This window comes from Lissotriton vulgaris, chromosome 9, assembly GCF_964263255.1.
Source record: "Lissotriton vulgaris chromosome 9, aLisVul1.2, whole genome shotgun sequence".
Classification (NCBI taxonomy): Eukaryota; Metazoa; Chordata; class Amphibia; order Caudata; family Salamandridae; genus Lissotriton; species Lissotriton vulgaris.
Window position 1 is genome coordinate 618,039,998 of NC_141697.1, and position 17,723 is coordinate 618,057,720.

At 48.3% G+C, this 17,723-nt stretch overlaps 1 protein-coding gene across 1 annotated transcript in view; it reads right to left on the bottom strand.

Annotated features, from left to right (window-relative positions):
- Window positions 1-4,109: 4,109 nt before the first annotated feature.
- The window catches only part of HIPK4 (homeodomain interacting protein kinase 4), a 123,350-nt gene continuing 109,736 nt past the window's right edge, over window positions 4,110-17,723 (bottom strand). Inside the window, exon 2 of the mRNA XM_086938253.1 lies at window positions 4,110-4,648. Within this exon, the coding sequence (XP_086794379.1) occupies window positions 4,445-4,648 (204 nt within the window). The 3' untranslated portion in view covers window positions 4,110-4,444. The remainder of the gene's footprint in view (window positions 4,649-17,723) is intronic.

Here is a 17,723-nt window from a genome sequence, read left to right on the forward strand (position 1 = left end):
GCAGCAGACTTATTACAACCCCCTGGAGCAAACCTTGACAACTTTATATGATTCTATGTGTTGTTTGCCCTTGTGCAAATTGCATGCCTAGTGGTGCTATTTGCCCAAAGGTATTTGACAGGTAATACCTGGCAAGAATCTTATTTGTATTTTTTTGTATATTGATTTGCAAAACTTTTCATTGCTCTCATTGGTGTACTGGGGCTAAAGTTTCTGGCCTAATTAAACAGGCGGGCTTTGAGAGGTTTATCGGAAGTAAAAAACAAGCAATATGGTGGAGAGACCGAAGAAGAGAACTGGAATGCATATCGGCTAAGCAGGAGAAGGAACTTCACCATAGCAGTGCAAGTAAGATTTTCCCGCCCTGGATTGTATTCCAGGATGTGCAAATCAGAGTTTCGTATTTGCCAACAATACCTGTGGCAGGTTTTATTTGCTGTGAACTTGTGGGCAAATAATGGTACAGATCGTAATAAAAGACTAAGATGAGCCCTGAAGGTTTGTCCCAAGTGCAGACCCATTAGATAAACTCTTACACCCTGTAAAAAGGTTGGGAGTTCCATCTAGGCCCCAGGAGGATTTCTTTGTAAATTATATTTGTAACTGCTCCTTTTTCTTATCTGTTGATATAACTCATATTTATCTTTAAAGATATAGCAGGAGCAGGGCATTGAGTTTGTTGAGCTCTATGCGAGTTGTTAACCTCTTCCAGCCCCTACAATAAGACTTGACAACTGGACTTCGCTACCCCTGGAGAGTCCAGTGTCTAAAGAGGGTAACTTAGTTATCCAACTGGAGAACAGCGACAGAAGTGGCTTTTGGACAACAGCAGTAAACAACTGTAACAATACAAGGTCCTGGCCAGAAACCACCAGCTTCCCCCGGACCTTTAAAAAGGCTTCACAACTTTCTTTTGTTTTCTACGGTTTCCAGCTTCAGTCCTATACTGTAGCAATAGTTGCCAACTCATTGCCACCTTCTTCCACCACTGTGCGTTTCCCATCCATTTACCTCACTCTTTCAGGTTGTCTTCCTTGCTTTCTCCCATTGTTACTGTTTGCTTCTCTCTCTTTCCTCCCCACCCTTCTCTTTTCAGCCCTTCTCTCTCTCTTGCTCAAAGCTTATTGGTTATAAATACCTCCCTGACCTCGAGCGTGAGTGTTGGTGCCCACCACCCATAGCCATATACACAAATTAAGCAATGGATCCCCAACATTGACTAGTGGCTCACTCACTGGTTTGCACTGGGCAGTGTAGCCTGCATGAATTTCATTAAAGCTCGTCCCCACTCCTGCAATCGTCCTTTAAAGTATATATGATCAGTCCAACACTGTTGCCTTTTCTCCCATCCCGATCTGGGTATGTTTCAACAGAGGAAGACTGAAAGACACTCTGAGATGCCTCCCAATCATGAGGGAGCTAGAGTGCTAGCATCTGTGATGTTATGGCAACAAATTATGGACTGAATGAATCAAACAGTCATCCATTGTCAAGATATCTGGGCTAAGTCCATAATTATTTTGCTCACTACGCCACCCCAGTTTGGATCCAGCCATATGCAAATCAGTCTTGGATACAGCCATGTGCAAATCAGTCTTGACCCTGCTCCTCATGGGAACAGTCCTGCCAAGCCGGGTCCTCCCTAGACTGGAAACAAGCATCCTGGGACCAGTTTTGGGGTAACACCCCTCATCAGCCAGGCTAGCTTGAATTCAGTGGAACAGCAAGCTAGGGTCCACGTCTGGGCATACCCATTCCATTTAGGCCAATAATTTCTATGGCAACAAATGATGGACATAATGTTAAACTAATCAAACATTCACCCCCAGTGAAGAGATCTGGGCTAAATCCATCGTTCTTTTCCTCACCACGCCATCCCCGTTTGGGCCCAGCCGTATGCAAATCAGTCTTGAACCTGCTCCTCATAGGAACAGTCCAGCCCGAACTGCCAAACTGGATCCTCCATAGACCGGAAACAAGCATCCTAGGACCGGTTTCAGGGTAACCCCCTCATCAGCCAGGCTAGCTTGAATCCCGTGGCACAGTGAGCAAGGGTCCCACGTCTGGGCATACCTATCCCACTTAGGGCGTAAAGGGCTACGGCAACAAATGATGGACAGAATGCTGAATGAAACATTCACCCCAGCCAACAGATCTGTGATGTGGCATCTTCCTCCAGACTTTACAATGCAGCAGACAACACTACCCACAAACGCCTACTCCCTCACCTCTCAGAGACTCTCCCTGTAACCTGGTGGCCTGTACAACAGAGTTAAATAAAGAAAGTGTATGTTTATAATTGAATGTATTACACTCCCTAGAAATCCCATGGCCTTTGGATGCCCAGCTCCACTTACCTACAGCTAAGCATTACTACCTATGAATCTTGCGATACATACTTCACCCTTTTCCGACCAGCTCGTAATGAGGGTCTCAGTCTGAAAAGATTAAGGGTCGATTTAGAGTTTGGCGGATGATGTGGACATCCACCAACAATTGGCAACGCTCTGTCCACCCTTTTCAGAGAGCGTAAAAATGTCCGACCTATTTAGAGTGTGTACAAATCTCAACCTTATTTCAAAGGTTTACAAAGGAATACGCACTGTAAAGACGGAGGGGACATTTGTCTGTTTGTTGGCTGTCCCACATCAGCCGAACTCAAAATCAACCCCTGTATCTCCGAATATACATTTCCTAACTTTATACTTATACCACATACACCTTTATACTTTTATGCATTGATATTGACATACATTATTCATGTCACGTTGGCTTGTCCTTTCACATATTTATTGTAGTAACATATTCGATGTATTGATTACCCTCTTATACTTAAAACTGTCTCCTGAACATATACTTGTCCTTTTACATGCAACGTGATGATTACCTTTTAAAACGTTTTGATGTCCTTCGCGATGGAGTCCACACTACATCAAACTGTACAGCTAAAATGTAGGAATAAATACCAGCTATATAAGGCTGCCTTGATTCAGAAGTTACACATGCTGACCTTCTCTTTTCTGCCTTTTCGCCACTGTTCCATTCAGTATGCCGCCGACCCCTCATCTCCCACCCCCACCATGCCCAAAAGACCATCTGCAGTTATGATATTTTGTATTGCTAACAATTTGGAGCATCAATCAGCTGGTAGGCAGCGCAATATCAATTAATAAATGAAGCAATGATTATAGAGACTGCCTGCTGCAGGGTAGGGATCAACCCTATATTTTATTTCATATTTTCCAGGAGTCAAAACAAAGTTTGAATTCACATTTTGCCCTGCAAATGTTTATTTTGTAGGAAACAGCTCTGAGATGTAGTCCATGGCCGGGCCAGAGGCATTGCTAAACCCACTCTATATATATACTTTGACAAAAATATTTGCATTTCCACCCAACTTGACTTTGTTTTGAGCATTATTTTTTCTGCATTGCGCTGGAGTAGGATTGCTTCCTTTTTGTGGAGGCTGGTGAGATGACCTGCTCCCCCAAGTGAGCCAGTGGTCGATGCCAGTGGTGGTACATCCAATTCAGGAGGCCTTTGTGAAAAACTCATGTCTCCTGAAGCTTGAGCCTAGAGTGAAGAGAAACTGCCCAAACCCCTACTGGCACACAGTTCTACAGACAACTGCTCCCAGAGAAGCCTCTTTCCTCACCTTGGTCGCCTAGGAGATATATGAGGCAGTAGTTTAGGAAAACCATGCCTTCTGTATTTGGTCTCTGATGTAACTCTAGTGTCACCTGCAATCTCAAGTCCACACCTCTTTCCTTAGAAGCTTTGACAATTGAAGGCTTAGTGACCACATCTTAAGGAAAAAGTGAACTAAAAGAAATAGAGGGGGAAGCGAAAGAGAATTTGAAAAACAGCCAAACTCCACTGTCTGCTCAACCAAGAGAGCGCCATTTGCAGCACTTACCGGACCTACATGCAAAGTTTCTCTAATGTCACAAGATTCCGAATAATACCCTCAGAGGGGAAAAAAGTGTTTGCGGTTGAGGTACCAAACTCTGCTTTCTGGTGCAAAATGTAAATAAAGGAGTCGTTTTTGAAGAAAAATACTTTATTGCTTTGTGCAGCAGCCAAGCCCCACACAGACATGCAGAGGGACTAAATTCACCATTATTCAGCTGCCCGCTTTCCCCTGCTGTTCTTCTATTTGGGAGTTTCCTAGCTGTAAAGGGAACAGCTGCCTTTGAATCCTAATGCCTCAGAGAGTTCTTAGTGGATGCTGGTCAAGATCAGCTGCAAACTGGATCTGCTCAGAGCGCAATGCTGTAAAATGTCTTACAATGGTGAAGTCTGATATATTTGTACTTTAATAAACCTGTATTCAATAACTAAATCCTATCGGGTGTCTCTAAAGGTTTCCTAAGTGGGATATTTACTCCGGCGCAATGTTTTTTAAGGGCCCTGCTGCGCATGTCGGTGGCGCCCAGGCTCAGGGTTAGCGCTGGCTGCTGAGGTGCAGGAGCTGCTGGGGTGGCCTGTTTTTGCTGAGCAGCAGGCTTGACTTGCTGTCCCTTTTCTTCACCGCTGGCCACGTCTGTTCGTGGAGCGACTCGTCCTTGCTCTGCCAGTCTTCTGTGCTCATCCATTCAGTGGTGCCGGTCTGATCGGAGTTAGACATGTAGGGGTCCATCTGCCTAGTCTATGGGAGGGAAGAGACAAACCATGAAAAGGGAGAACAGTGAGCAGTGCTTAATTTGTAAATACATCATCAGGAGGCCACTCCAGCTTAAACCACACATTGCCTCTGCCAGCGCTGCCAGTGATAGTAACAAATCACCTACTAACCATCGGAATCCTGACAAGAGTGACAATTTGGATCCCCCCCAATCCCCCCCCCGCCCCCCCCCCCCCCACCACCACCACCACCAAAGCTGTGAGAATGCCTTGGGTGGCAGGTAATAGTAATTTTTAATGTATATTGAAGTAATAATTAACTGTTGTTTGGATCATCTCTAAATTAGTCAGACAGCACCACCTTGTGGCAGAATGTCCTAAGCTCCGGTGTTGACAGATAAGTGCTGGTGCTGAGCACCGGAAACCACGGGCTCACATTAAGCACTGAGAGAGAGTGGGGTCTTGCATTGATTTACTACTGTCAACAATAGGGAAGGCTAATACTGTTCCATACATCATCTGTCTTATCTGCTAAGCATAGTTCATCGCAGTACCATTAAGTAAGGTGAGTCCCTTATTGTAGGATCTGCTTTCTATTCTTATATTTTTTACTAGATCATTTCACTTGTTTTTTTCAAAGCGATTCTTTAATATTGTGTTTTACAGAGACAGACGGGTAACACCTCAACCTATTACATTAGTGTACATGCCATCGTCACATGAGCTAGTACAGGTTCCCATGATCGGTGTACCCTATAATGAAGCCCCCAGCCAACTTTTGACTTGCCATGTGTAGAAGGCCATCACTTGTCACGATTTAATTAGATGAATACAAAACAAGACCTAGACCAACCAGGCATATAGATATCAATATATCAATGGTTTACCATGAACAGCAAAAACTTTTTGCACAATACTCCTCTCTTTTAATTATTGAGGTAGGAGGTACAACCAAAATATGCCATTCAGTAAAAACACATTGCCCATACCCTTGAAGAAACAAAAGACAGTTGTGAGACAACAAAAACACACACCGATGTGTCTAGATTAGAACAATGAAGAAGTTAGAAAAAGTGTGTGTGAGCGAGATGGCACCTCACGGGCGAACCACCAACGGGAACCTGGCAGGTACTCACCAGGATTGCCCTGGTGAAAATGGTTAATTCCTATCTAGCCATGCTCCACTTGCATGGCTAGATAGGAATTAGCCATCTTCACCTTTTTACATTCCATAACCAACACGAAAGAAACAGAATAAAGATAAGTCCTGTGTTGGTTGTGGCTTTTATGTATGTGTTTGGTCTCACGTATCGTGGTTTTTTGTCTCACACACTGCATTCTTTCACAAACACTGTTTTGTTTGTTTTGTGGACACCAATTTTCTTTCAGAGCTTGATGGCGCCAATGATGAGATCAGGGCAATCCTGGTGAGTACCTGCCAGGTTCCCATTGGTGGTTCGCCCGTGAGGTGCCATCTCGCTCACACACACTTTTTCTAACTTCTTCATTGTTCTAATCTAGACACATCGGTGTGTGTTTTTGTTGTCTCACAACTGTCTTTTGTTTCTTCAAGGGTATGGGCAATATGTTTTTACTGAATGGCATATTTTGGTTGTACCTCCTACCTCAATAATTAAAAGAGAGGAGTATTGTGCAAAATGTTTTTGCTGTTCATGGTAAACCATTGATATCTATATGCCTGGTTGGTCTAGGTCTTGTTTTGTATTCATATAACTGAGTGGAGGGTGACCTATGACCAATTTTTTTCCCTCTAAGCTCCTCTTTGTCTACATGATTTAATTAGAACCAAGACCAGGGCCCGACCACCCAACTTAAAGCAGTAAAAATGTTGTTGCAGCTAACTAGTGGTGGGTCGGCACAATCCAATTTCCCTCAGGTCGATTTCAAGCACTGTTCTCCATCCCTCATTTCCCGGGTGTGTATTCGCTTCCGGAGTATATTGTGTATGGCTGTCAATTCCATATACTACTGAGTGGTGAGCCCTTTTTGGCGGGAGAGGGGAGCAGGTGTATTGGTTAGGACGAGCAGTGTCTCCACTATATGTCTCCCGTTGTGCCCAACCAGACAGGAGGCCCACTGTGGGGCCCCAATTGTGGTTCCTAGTGTATCTCCGCGGTGGGTGGTGTGTTGGTGCGTCACCCGGGGAGTGTTCAAGGCAGTCTCTTGTCTGTTTTACCTAACAGCGATTCCAGGTATGTGTCCCATGTGTAGTGATCTGCTGGACACAGTCTAGTGTTCCAGCATTTACCCTATGTAACCAGCCACTCCATCTATCACAGGTGTCCCCAGTCAGGTGACCCTGCCAATAAAAGGGGCCGGGCGCAGGTGCCCTGGGCCAGTTCCATACACTATGTGTCCGTGTGCCATTTGTATGGCTGCATGAGGGCACTAAACATCACACCGTGCATCTCTAGGGGGCCCTTCAAATCTTCTAGCTTGTAGAGAGAGCCACACATCAACCCCAGCTGTGGCCCATTTGTGTAGATCCCAGAACCAAGTCTTCAGTGGGGGAGCTGTAGGGCATTTCCAATCCACAGCTATTCCTTGTTCAGCCAGGACATGGGTTAGATATCCACATTTAGTGGCAAATTTGTTCTTTTTGGAATGTGATATCACTCCCAACAAGCAAAATTGGGTCCGCTGTCAGCATTTTACCTGTTATTTCAGCAATCAACCCCACTGTGAGATGGGTTTGGTGCGACTAAATGAACTGGGTGTACTTGAGTCAGGAGTTTCGGGACAACCTCATGACATCTTCTAATGAGGCCTTCTACTGTTTATCTTTAGGTTCTAGTCCAATACATTCTGTCCCATTCTCCCCGAGTACTGGGTATGTGGTAGCACATACCTCCAGAAATGCCCTATATATCAGTGTGACTGCCCTCCTGTCAGTGCCATGACTGAGGTGTAAATGTAGTACTGCAGCTGTTGTGGGTTCTCTGTGTTCCAGCCACCATGTGGCAGTGATAGCCTCAGTCAGGGTACTGTAGGTCAGGAATTGCCCTCCCCTATACCGTCATGAGGTGCATATTTACAAGGGCATTGCACCACCGGAACGTCACTTTTTTAGATGTTCCGCTGGCGCAATGCCCTGCACCATATTTACAAAGCGGTGTTAATCTACTTTGCATGGCTTAACGCTGCTTTGTAAATATCGTACCATTTCATGCAGGTATCTGCTTGAAAAGGACGTGCAATGGGCGTTTCTGTGGGTGTTCCATGCAACACCCATTGCGTTTCGACGCTGCCCCAGATTTACAAGGATTGTAAATCTGAGGCAGTGCCAAAAACGGAGTTAGATTTCCGCAATGAGGAGAAATACTTTTATTCCTCCTCATTTTTGCTCTTCCTATGTGTGCTACATTCTGCAGTAAACATAGAAAGAGCAAATTGCCTTTAAAGATTGTTTATGTACAGGAAGGTGTCCCTTCCTGCATCAAACAATCATTAATTAATGATGATTTGCTACTTCTATGTGTGCTGCTGAATGCAGCACAAATAGAAAGAGCAAATCATCATTATTGACTGTTTATGTACAATCATCCCTGCAATGCAGGCACCATTGCAAAATGGTGCAAGGGTATCTGCGCTGGTACTATGCAGCTATTTTAGCGGCGGCACAAGGGGAAATACAGGGGTGTGCCATATTCTTGTGAATACGGTGCATCCCAGCGTTTTTTAAATTGTTGGCAGTCCCACCCAACGCCATTTCCTAGTAAATATACCCAAAGTCTCTAATTTTGGAAAAGTATTAATCATGTGTGTATACATGTCCCTTATGACTCTGATTCCTGCCTCTATCTATGTTCTAATTATAGGAAAATTATGTTGTGGAGCACCTCTGTCCCCTCTTAGATGCATGTATTTGTGACAATAATGTTTAGAGACTCTGACCAACTTGCCCCGGATACGCATGCGTGGTTTGAGAGGGCACACTAGATCATTTTACTTGTAGCAAGCACACAATACCTTCTACTACACTAGCTCTGACAATTACAATTACGGCCCGGTCCTTCGCCGGGAATGCGCCCAAAATCTGGAACTCTGTTCCCCCTCACATCAGAACTATTCCATCTTTTGCAAAATTCAAAAGTCAGCTCTAAGTCTTGTTCCTCGACCGTTCCCTAGTGAACCGATAAGAACAGCCGGAACGCTGAAGCAGACACTTCGCACCGCTTCGACTCTGTGTCCTCAAGACTTCTACCCCCGCTTCGCCCCTGATCCCGTTCTCGTCACCCTTCCCCGAAAGTGGAGCTCTCAGAACAATAACTTTCCTTTAAGACTTTTCAAGACCTCAGAGCCTCGTGGCTACTCTACGGATCGGAGCTCTCCGTCCATGATCCATACTATTAATGTAATATGTTATTTTCTGCAATGCAACTGATGTAAAGCGCTCCGATTCCCTTGGGTCAGGCCAGCGCTATATATTAAACTTAATAAATAAATGAATATAAATAAAATAACAAATTAACAAAATACAGAGCAGAAGGGGGGCGTGGCCAAGATGGCAGCCGCAGCTTGAAAAGCTCCGTAGACTGCCTGTCCGGAATCCGCTATGTCTCCTGCTCATCTTGTTGTTTTCGCACCTGCACTGACACCCCTGGCTCTCGTCACAGGTGGGGGCCGTGTGGGGGTGTGAACTGCAGCAGATACCTCAGACCCCCACTGTGCCGATGTGGCGGCCTAATCGTGGCTCAACACATGCTGATTGTGTTTGGCCGGCCTGAACTGAGGGAAGGACACGGCTGAGAGGCCATTCTCCCAGATGCTGCAGTGCTGTTGGCGGAGCTGACCCCTCGCTGGTCATATCTAACACCTCGAGGGTTGAGGGAGAGAACAGGACCTTGATTGTGGCCAGCGTTAGAGGCTGTTTTTTCCCCTGCAGGTCGGGCGCCAGAAGCGCTGAGCTGCTGGACGCTGCCTGCAGGGACCATCGGGACCGGCTACAGAGGGGGCACATCAGAGTCGCGCTTGGAGTCCTCGGCCTGAGCGGTGAGCATGAGACCCAACGGAGGTGGGGCAACTGCCTCTTTTGATTCTACCACACCAGCCTGGAACACCTGATGACCACGAGGTATGGGGCACAGCATGGAGCAGCCTTCACCTGGGGAGGGAGCCCCAGTCCCACTGAAGTTCTCTGCTGTTCTGGCTCTGATGCAGGCGGCCTACTTGCCTGCGTGTGCGGAGGTACCCTGATGGGCGCCATGAACTTACTCTAGGGGTCGCCAGGATCCCTCTTTTGCGCCCTGAAGGTGATTGTGCCTGTGAGGGGGCTCTACCTGCTGACGGTGGGGGCCCTTGGTTTCTCACCTGGTGACCTGTGTGGTCCACATAAGGTGTGAATAGTGCTGAGAACCTGCTGGGGCCATTAACTGACTGTTGCTGCCCCAGTCTTGATTGGACCCTGGTTGGACTGCTCCCCCCTCCCTCCTAGACACTCTTTGGGTGCTATTGGTTAACTACAACTGCACTCAACTGCAAAAGAGTTTAAACCCATACTTGCCTGGCGGTGTCCCCAGTGGATTTTGGAGGGATACAAACTGCTCTTCAGTGGTTCGTTGCAGCGGTTTGTGCTAGGCCCTGGTTTACTTACTTGCGGTTGGCTACCTTGATGCAAGGCCTCCCTCTTCACCGCGGAGTGATGTAGGAATGACAGTACTCCACACGCAGCCTACCTATTATAAAAATGTTTGCACCGTGATCCGGGGTACACTGCCATGGGCAAAGATAGACCGCAGAGGGGGCCACAACAAAGATGGATCAATATACGTCCTAAAGGCACACGCTGAGGGCAGATCCCCCATGTGAGTCACCCAGAGAGCGAGAAATCGCATTCAGATCCCTCAGGAGCTCAAATACTCACAGCTATAGAGGACTCAAGTGCAGCTGTGCAAGGAAAAATGGATGCAGTGTCTCTGGATTTTTATCTCCGGCTGGTTGACCTCTGCACAGTGGCAGAGAGGTCACTTGCCACTGAACAGACTGTGACTGAATTGCAGGGTGAGCCCGCCCTGAAGGCAAGTCTCACTGATTTGTCCGCTTAATCAGCGGCTCTGGGACGTAGAACAGAGGACGCGGAGGGCCGATCCCAGAGATGTAATCTTTGTCTGTTGGATTTCCAGAAGGGGCGGAGGGCAGGGACCTGGAAATCTTTCTTGAAAAGTGGATCAAAATTGCACTAAAGTGGATCAAAATTGCACTCCCTATGGTAGAATTGTCCTCTATCTTTGTGATTGAATGTGTACACCATGCCGTTATGCAGCCACCCTCAGCGGGAGCCTCGCCTCACAGACTCATTGTAAGGGTCCTAATCTACAAGGATCACGGCTGCATCCTTAAGGCCGCTCGTCAAGACAGTGACCCCACTTTCGATAACCACACAATACAAATTTCCCCGGACTACATGCTTATGGTTAAACAGCAGAGAACATCCTTTGAGAGGAGTGAAACAGAAATTGAGAGCAATAAACCTGCAGTATATTCTTCTCTATCCTGCTAATCTGAAGATACCCATGGAGACAGATTTTTTTACCACCCTGTAACTCGCATGGGATTGGCTGGAGGTGCGAGGTGAGGGGAGGTCTCTGGCCCAGCAGGGTATGGATGTATGAAACTCTGCTACTAGGCAGACACAGAAGGCTGGCCGACAAGGTAGGTGGGGCAGGTGTGATGGTATGCTATGATGGGTCTCTGGATTTGGAGCAGCCAGGCTCAGACATCGAGGGATGACAACTGCTTAAAAGGGGCCCATTGCTGCAGCAGGCTGAACACGAGGCTGCGAGAGCCCTAGAGGAGTAAGTCACTGTCTCTAACTCAGATACTAGTATGGGGGATGTGATGGTGGAGACCCCTCATCCTAAGGACCCCTGAATAGATGAAGGAACAGTGGGTTGCATGTGTCTGGTATTAATTGCTGATGGAGAAGGCCATATGCCTGACTCTGGTGGTGGAGAGCTGCGGCGGCTTCTGCATAGTGCAGCATTGGTGACTAGAATTCCGGATTATGTAGGGTGCGACTGGGATGGGCGCTGGTATGTAACGGGAGGGCGCCTCTCCTTCTGTTAGTTTCTTCTCATTGTTTCTTCCTTTTTTATCATCCCCCCATTCTACTCCCCTTCTCTCCTTTTTTCTATCTATTGGTTGCATTGTTGCGTGACAGGGCATGGCAGCTGTGTGTCTGAGTGTGTGCTTGCATGTGTGCAGTGGCTAAGGATGGGAGGATGTGACCGGGGTTCGACACAGTGGCTGCTGCTGGATCATCCCTCAGCCTGGAACTGTGATTTTCAGTGACTGACTGTGTTGTGTATGAGAGTGGGTTACCTAGTATAGTTAGTTGCCCACTGGTTCCCTGGGTGGCAACAGGTATTGCTTGTGGCTCGAATTGGATACTGCACATTGTTCATCCTCTGCTATCATTGGGTGAGGAGAGATAGCAGATCTGTGATGTTTGGAGTTGGGGGTGAGCTTTGGGGGAATCGACAATGATTGGGGAGGCGCAAATTGTTATTGTTGTGTTTACCCCGGGGTGGGGAGGTTTAATTTATTGTTGTTTTTAGCGGCAGTGACGATGGCAGGGCAACAAGCAGATGGAGCCGGGGTGGCTTCCGGTACGGACGGATGAGTCCATTTAAATCTATAACGTGGAATGTGTGGGGGCTCAATTCTTTCATGAAGTGTTATAGGGTACAGACCTATCTCTGCAGACAGAGGGCACATGTGGCATTACTCCAAGAGATACACCTATCAGACCTTGAAACTCAAAAACTACACAAGAAATGGAGGCTGCAGATGTTCTCAGCCACATATCTCACCTATGTCCAGGGAGTGGTGATATGGGTGGCCGGGCAGGTCCCACTCCCAGTGTTTTGTTACACAGAAGATGTAGAGGGAAGGTATGTGGTGGTGCATGGTTCACTGGACGGTGTGCCTACTGAATGTTTATGCCCTGGATGTGGATGATGTTGGGTTGTGTCTGGCATTGGAGAAGTTACTGCTTCTTATGCAGGAGTGCCAATAATATGGGCAGGAGATTTTGATTGTGAGCTTGATGGGAATCAGGATAAGCACCCTCAGAGGCTACACACTAAGCCCAATATTGCGGCTGCTCTGCAGAAAGTAATGGATCGTTTGTGCTGTGTCGGTATTTGGTGTTAAAAACACCCTGGATTGTGGATATATACGGGTTACATGCCTGTGTGAGAAGTTGGCCTGATATGCAGTGCTCACTATTCTAGTGATCACTATGTATCAGTCCAAACGACCCTTATTGATGATTGGTTGTAAGTCAACCTTATAGACCAGCTATCCTAGTAGCATGGACAAGAGCAGTCTTTAGGCTAAACTCTAGAGGGCGTGTTAAGCCAGCTGTTATACCATCACATATACCCCTTGAACACCAAGTGAAAGGACACCACACAAGTTGTTATGAAAATAAAAGGATATTTATTTATAACACAACAGCCCTGGACTCTTTATGAGGACAGGGCGCTAAGCACAATACAAAGCTCTTAAAGAAATACTGAAAGTCGCACAATTTACACAAATGCCCGAGGGGCACGAAAAACCATATACTACAAAAGTGGAATGCGAAATTACTAGCAGGTAAGTACTACTCTCAGAGACTTTAGAAACGCTGGACCTACAATGCTGAACCCTTAGATTAGAAGCAGGAGGCCTAGGGACGTCGTGTGCAGAATGGGAACTCTCACGCGTAATGCGGGACAAAGTCTATGGATCCTAGTAATTGCAAAAGTTAGTGTTCTCGGGCGAACCCGACTAGGTAGGTCAAAAACGAAAGTGGATCTAGACACTTAGAGAGTGGATCTACGCTGGAGCACCGTGGTACTCGGTTTACCTAGCCCAGGGGCTGCGGCTGCATAGGGTTCAAGTGTCGTCGGGAATCCTCGTTGACGAACCAGGAGCCTGAAGTGGAAGTTGCTGGCAGGCGACCAGTGAAGATGTCCCGGGCTGATCCAAGAACTGGATCAGTTGAAGAAGAGTACCTGTAAGCAGAGGGGACCAAGTTCTGAATCACTAGCCAGTGATTAGGTGGGCACCAGGATGGCACCGGACGAGGTCACTCAGCCAGGCGAAGAGGTGACACTGGATTCTGCTGCTGCACGGACCAGGGGCGCTGATGTCGACCAGGCTGGAGGTCTGCGAGCTGTCCCACGTCGGATGTCTGCTGCTGGCGATGCTGGATCCGGTGAAGGAGGCAACAAGCCTTGGCTACGGCAAGCCCACGTGGCGACACAAAATGGCGTCTTGAGTGGACCAGGAGGGTCCGAGGAGGGTCTCCTTCAGGAGGAGACTAGGGCCAGTCTAGAGGAGCTAGACCAGCGGTGAAAACAACGTAGGTCGTCGTCTGGAGGGTCACTAGCCAACGGGCAAGTGACCGGACAATGGAGCAGCAACCCAGGAGCAAAAGGGCCCCACGCAGATCTGGTGGATGCTGGGGGGCTGGTCTTTGGAGCTCGTGCTGCTTGGGGTTGGGGCTTCTCTTACCCCAGTGCACCCACTCGAGGGTCCCTCGGTGGTCGTGCTGGCTCAGTGTCGTGCTGGTTCTGATGATCGCCGGGTCCTCTGGTCTCGTCGCACCTACGGTTCTCAGCTGTGCTGTAGAGGCAGGTTGAGGTCAGAGAGGGCAGGGAGTCCGGGTCTCGTCGAGCTGGGCAGTCTGGTTCCGGAGGAAGGACGTTTCAGCAAACCGCAAGATACTTAGGTGGTGCCTGCTGCTGCAGGGTGACTACTCCTTAGTCACAAGGGAGAAATCTTAGGAAGAAGTCTTGAGTTCCTTTCGTAGAAAGTAGTTTCAGGATTCAAAGATGATCTAATTTGGAAGGGTCCCCGCTCCTACCTTTATTCTAAAGAAAGGGGCTGGTACGCGACTAGGTCCTGCCCATGGGTGGGACCAGGAAGGGGGGTGGTTACACCCCTCTCCCCTGTCCGGACTTTCCCCAGCTCAGGGGCTGGTGTGCCCCTGGAACTGGTTCAAGCCGGCCTATGCATAGTGAGCACCGGGGTGCCACTTGTAGTCACCTTCCTATTCAGCCCTGCCTACCCAGGATACACAAAACCCTGTCTGGGATGGTGCTAGCACCGCCCCTGACAGGAAACCCTTTGTCCAAGCTCTCCTCGCTGGAAGGACTCCCAGCAGCAGGAGGTCAGACTTGTGTCTGTGGTGGCAGCATCCATTTTGTGATGCTGAAGCTCGAGTTAACTTTAACCGGGGTTCACAGTTACATACATGTCGTGTCCCTCTAGAAGGGTGGAATGCTAACCCCGTCGCCAGAATTGGCGAGGGGTTAGTATTCCAATTCGTATGACACCTTACTCGACATGTTTTGATAAAGCGATACCAAAGTTGGCAAATAACCGCGAGGATTATAAGGCACTTAAGAGTATATGGTACCCGTTATCATAGAACAGCTATTAGGACTTGGTTCCGCAAGCGGCAGACGGGCTCAGCTCATGCCAGAGCACCATCTCACATAATTCCAAGCACTCTGCCTTCAGGATTGTCAAGGCCTGCCATAGGAGTGACTGATAGGAATATATGTGTCTATTTTAGGGTTAGATATAGGTATACTATATCTAAAGCAAAGGGTGAGTACACCACCTTGCCCCAGCTGTCGTGCAGCCAGTTGTGTCAGATTTAGATGGCCAGCCATAGGTGGCATAATACATGCTGCAGCCCCTGGTAGGCCCTGGGTACACCTATGCCCTGAGTTACAGGGTCTGATAAGGTGGCCCAGTACCAATTGGTAAATGCACCTAAGGTACACGTGTCAATTTAGTGAGAGAACAGCTAGGCTGTGGGTCTGATTAGCAGGCCCACAGCCAGGGAAGTCGTAAACCAGTGAAGCAAAAAGCAAAAATCTGGGGTGATCATAGGATTGCAGACCCTACTCTCCTACAGCCTGCACAAGTCATTTCTAGTATGCTTGATCGCTTTTTGCTTTCATGTGAGGCCACTGCATCCGCTGTGCAAACTTTTGCATTGGGACGCTTCCTGTCGGACCATTCTCTGGTGCTGATGGAGTGGGGGGTGAGTGGTGGTAGGCCGAGGGTCCCTTTGTGGCGCCTGCATCCCGAAGCCCTCAGAAACACAATGTTCCGGGAGGAACTTCGAGAAGCTGTTACCGGATATGTTGACACTAATGGGTCATCCACCGCTGGCAGGGTATTGGAGTGGGACACGCTAAAGGTGGTGACATGAGGTGAATGCCTGTTTAGAGTTGGGGGTATGAGGAGATGATTGGAAAGGGAGCTTACAGGCAGAGGATGCGCTGGCTGGTCTACAGCACGTGGGGACACACGCAACAGAGCCGAGTGGCGAGTCGGGATGGATGGGATAGAATGGATTGCTTCACCAGACGTGAATATCGCCAAATGTTGGACAGGGAGGGTGACAAGTCAGGGAGGCTGCGTGAGGGGTTGTTGAAGCAGGAACGCCCACCCCCACTCTCACTGACACTTAGACACCCACCTCCGCTCATACTGACACTTAGACACCCAGATGGGACTGAGGCCATTACACAGGCTAGTGTTAACTCTTTACTGCAGGATCACTTAGCAGCGATCTACAGGGAGGGCTCATGTGTTGACCCAATTGAGATTGGGGGATTTCTGGATTACCTACAGCTCTCCCACCTTACTGGGTCACAGACAGGCGAACTTGGTGGAGTGCCTCTACTCGAGGATCTGCAAGAAGAAATACAGAACATTGCATGCCGAGGTGTGATGGTCTCCTGGTGAAGTTCTTCCAGGTGTATACTGACCACCTCCTCCTCCCATTTACTGGAGACCATACAGGAGGCCAAGCGACTGGGGGTTCTGCCACCATTCATGAGGGAGGCACAGATTATTATGCTCCCCAAACCGGGTACAGGCATAAGTGACCATGGCTCCTACAGGCCTTTATCGATATTCAGGGTGGTTGCCAAATCGTTGGCCAAGGTACTGGCGACATATATGGGCCAGGTAGTAATGCACCTGGTCCATGATTATCAGTGTAGGTTCATGCCGGGCAGAGGAACGCACATAAATATATGGCGACTTTAACATGTGCTACACTTGTGGCGGCTGCCGAGTTTCGGGTGACTGTGATCGCCCTGGACATTGAGAAAGCAGTGGATACTCTGTGATGGGAATATCTGTGGGAGTTCCTGAGGAGGATGGGTCTCGGCCATGAGTTTATATCCTGGGTCTGTCTCCTCTATTGTCAACCGATGGCCTGCGTACGCAATGGTGGCCTGATATCTGAAGGCCTTTCTATTGAAAGGGGCACAAGACAGGGCTATCCATTGTACCCACTCCTTTTCACCCTGGCAATGGATCCACTGGCGTTCCTCCAGTGTTGGGATGTGGCCCAATGGGGCATCACCGTGGATGGTCATACCATGTGGTATCCTTATATGTGAACGACGCACTGCTATACATTTGCCACCGGGAGGGAGCTGTGCCTGTATTCCTGGATGTGCTAGCCTCCTATGGAGCGGTTTCGGAACTTCGTATTAATTGCCAGAAATCTTTTATCTTCCCGCTGGCAGCCTTTGCACGAGAAGATGCTATGGACCTTCCCGTTGTGGGGCTTCAGTTGGAGTGTGACCACTTCCGTTATCTTGGTATACAGGCGGCCCACTTGCCAGGTGCTCAGTATGATTTGAATATGGAAGCAGTCATCAAGGGTCTGGAGGTGTCTATTCGGTTATGTATTCACCTTCCTCTCTCGGTCATGGGGCGAGTGGCTTTGGCGAGGACGGTTATGCTTCCCCGTGCCTTTATGCTCTCCAGAACTCCTAATGTTGTATCCTGAAATGTTCCTGTGATACCTTAAATAGTCTCCTTCTCCCTGATGTTGGCCAGGAGATGCAGGAGGTGCTCGAATTGGATATGGATTCGGGGGGGCCTCGGTCTCCCAGACTTTGGTCTCTATTATCTCATGGGGCTGCTGCGATATGCGGCGCAGTGGTGCGCTGAGTTTCCCAATGTAGAGAAGGTGCTGTTGACAGACTGGACTGTAGCGGCAGAGCTCCCGAGATACCTTACAATCAGCTCTCTCCAATTGCCCATCTATA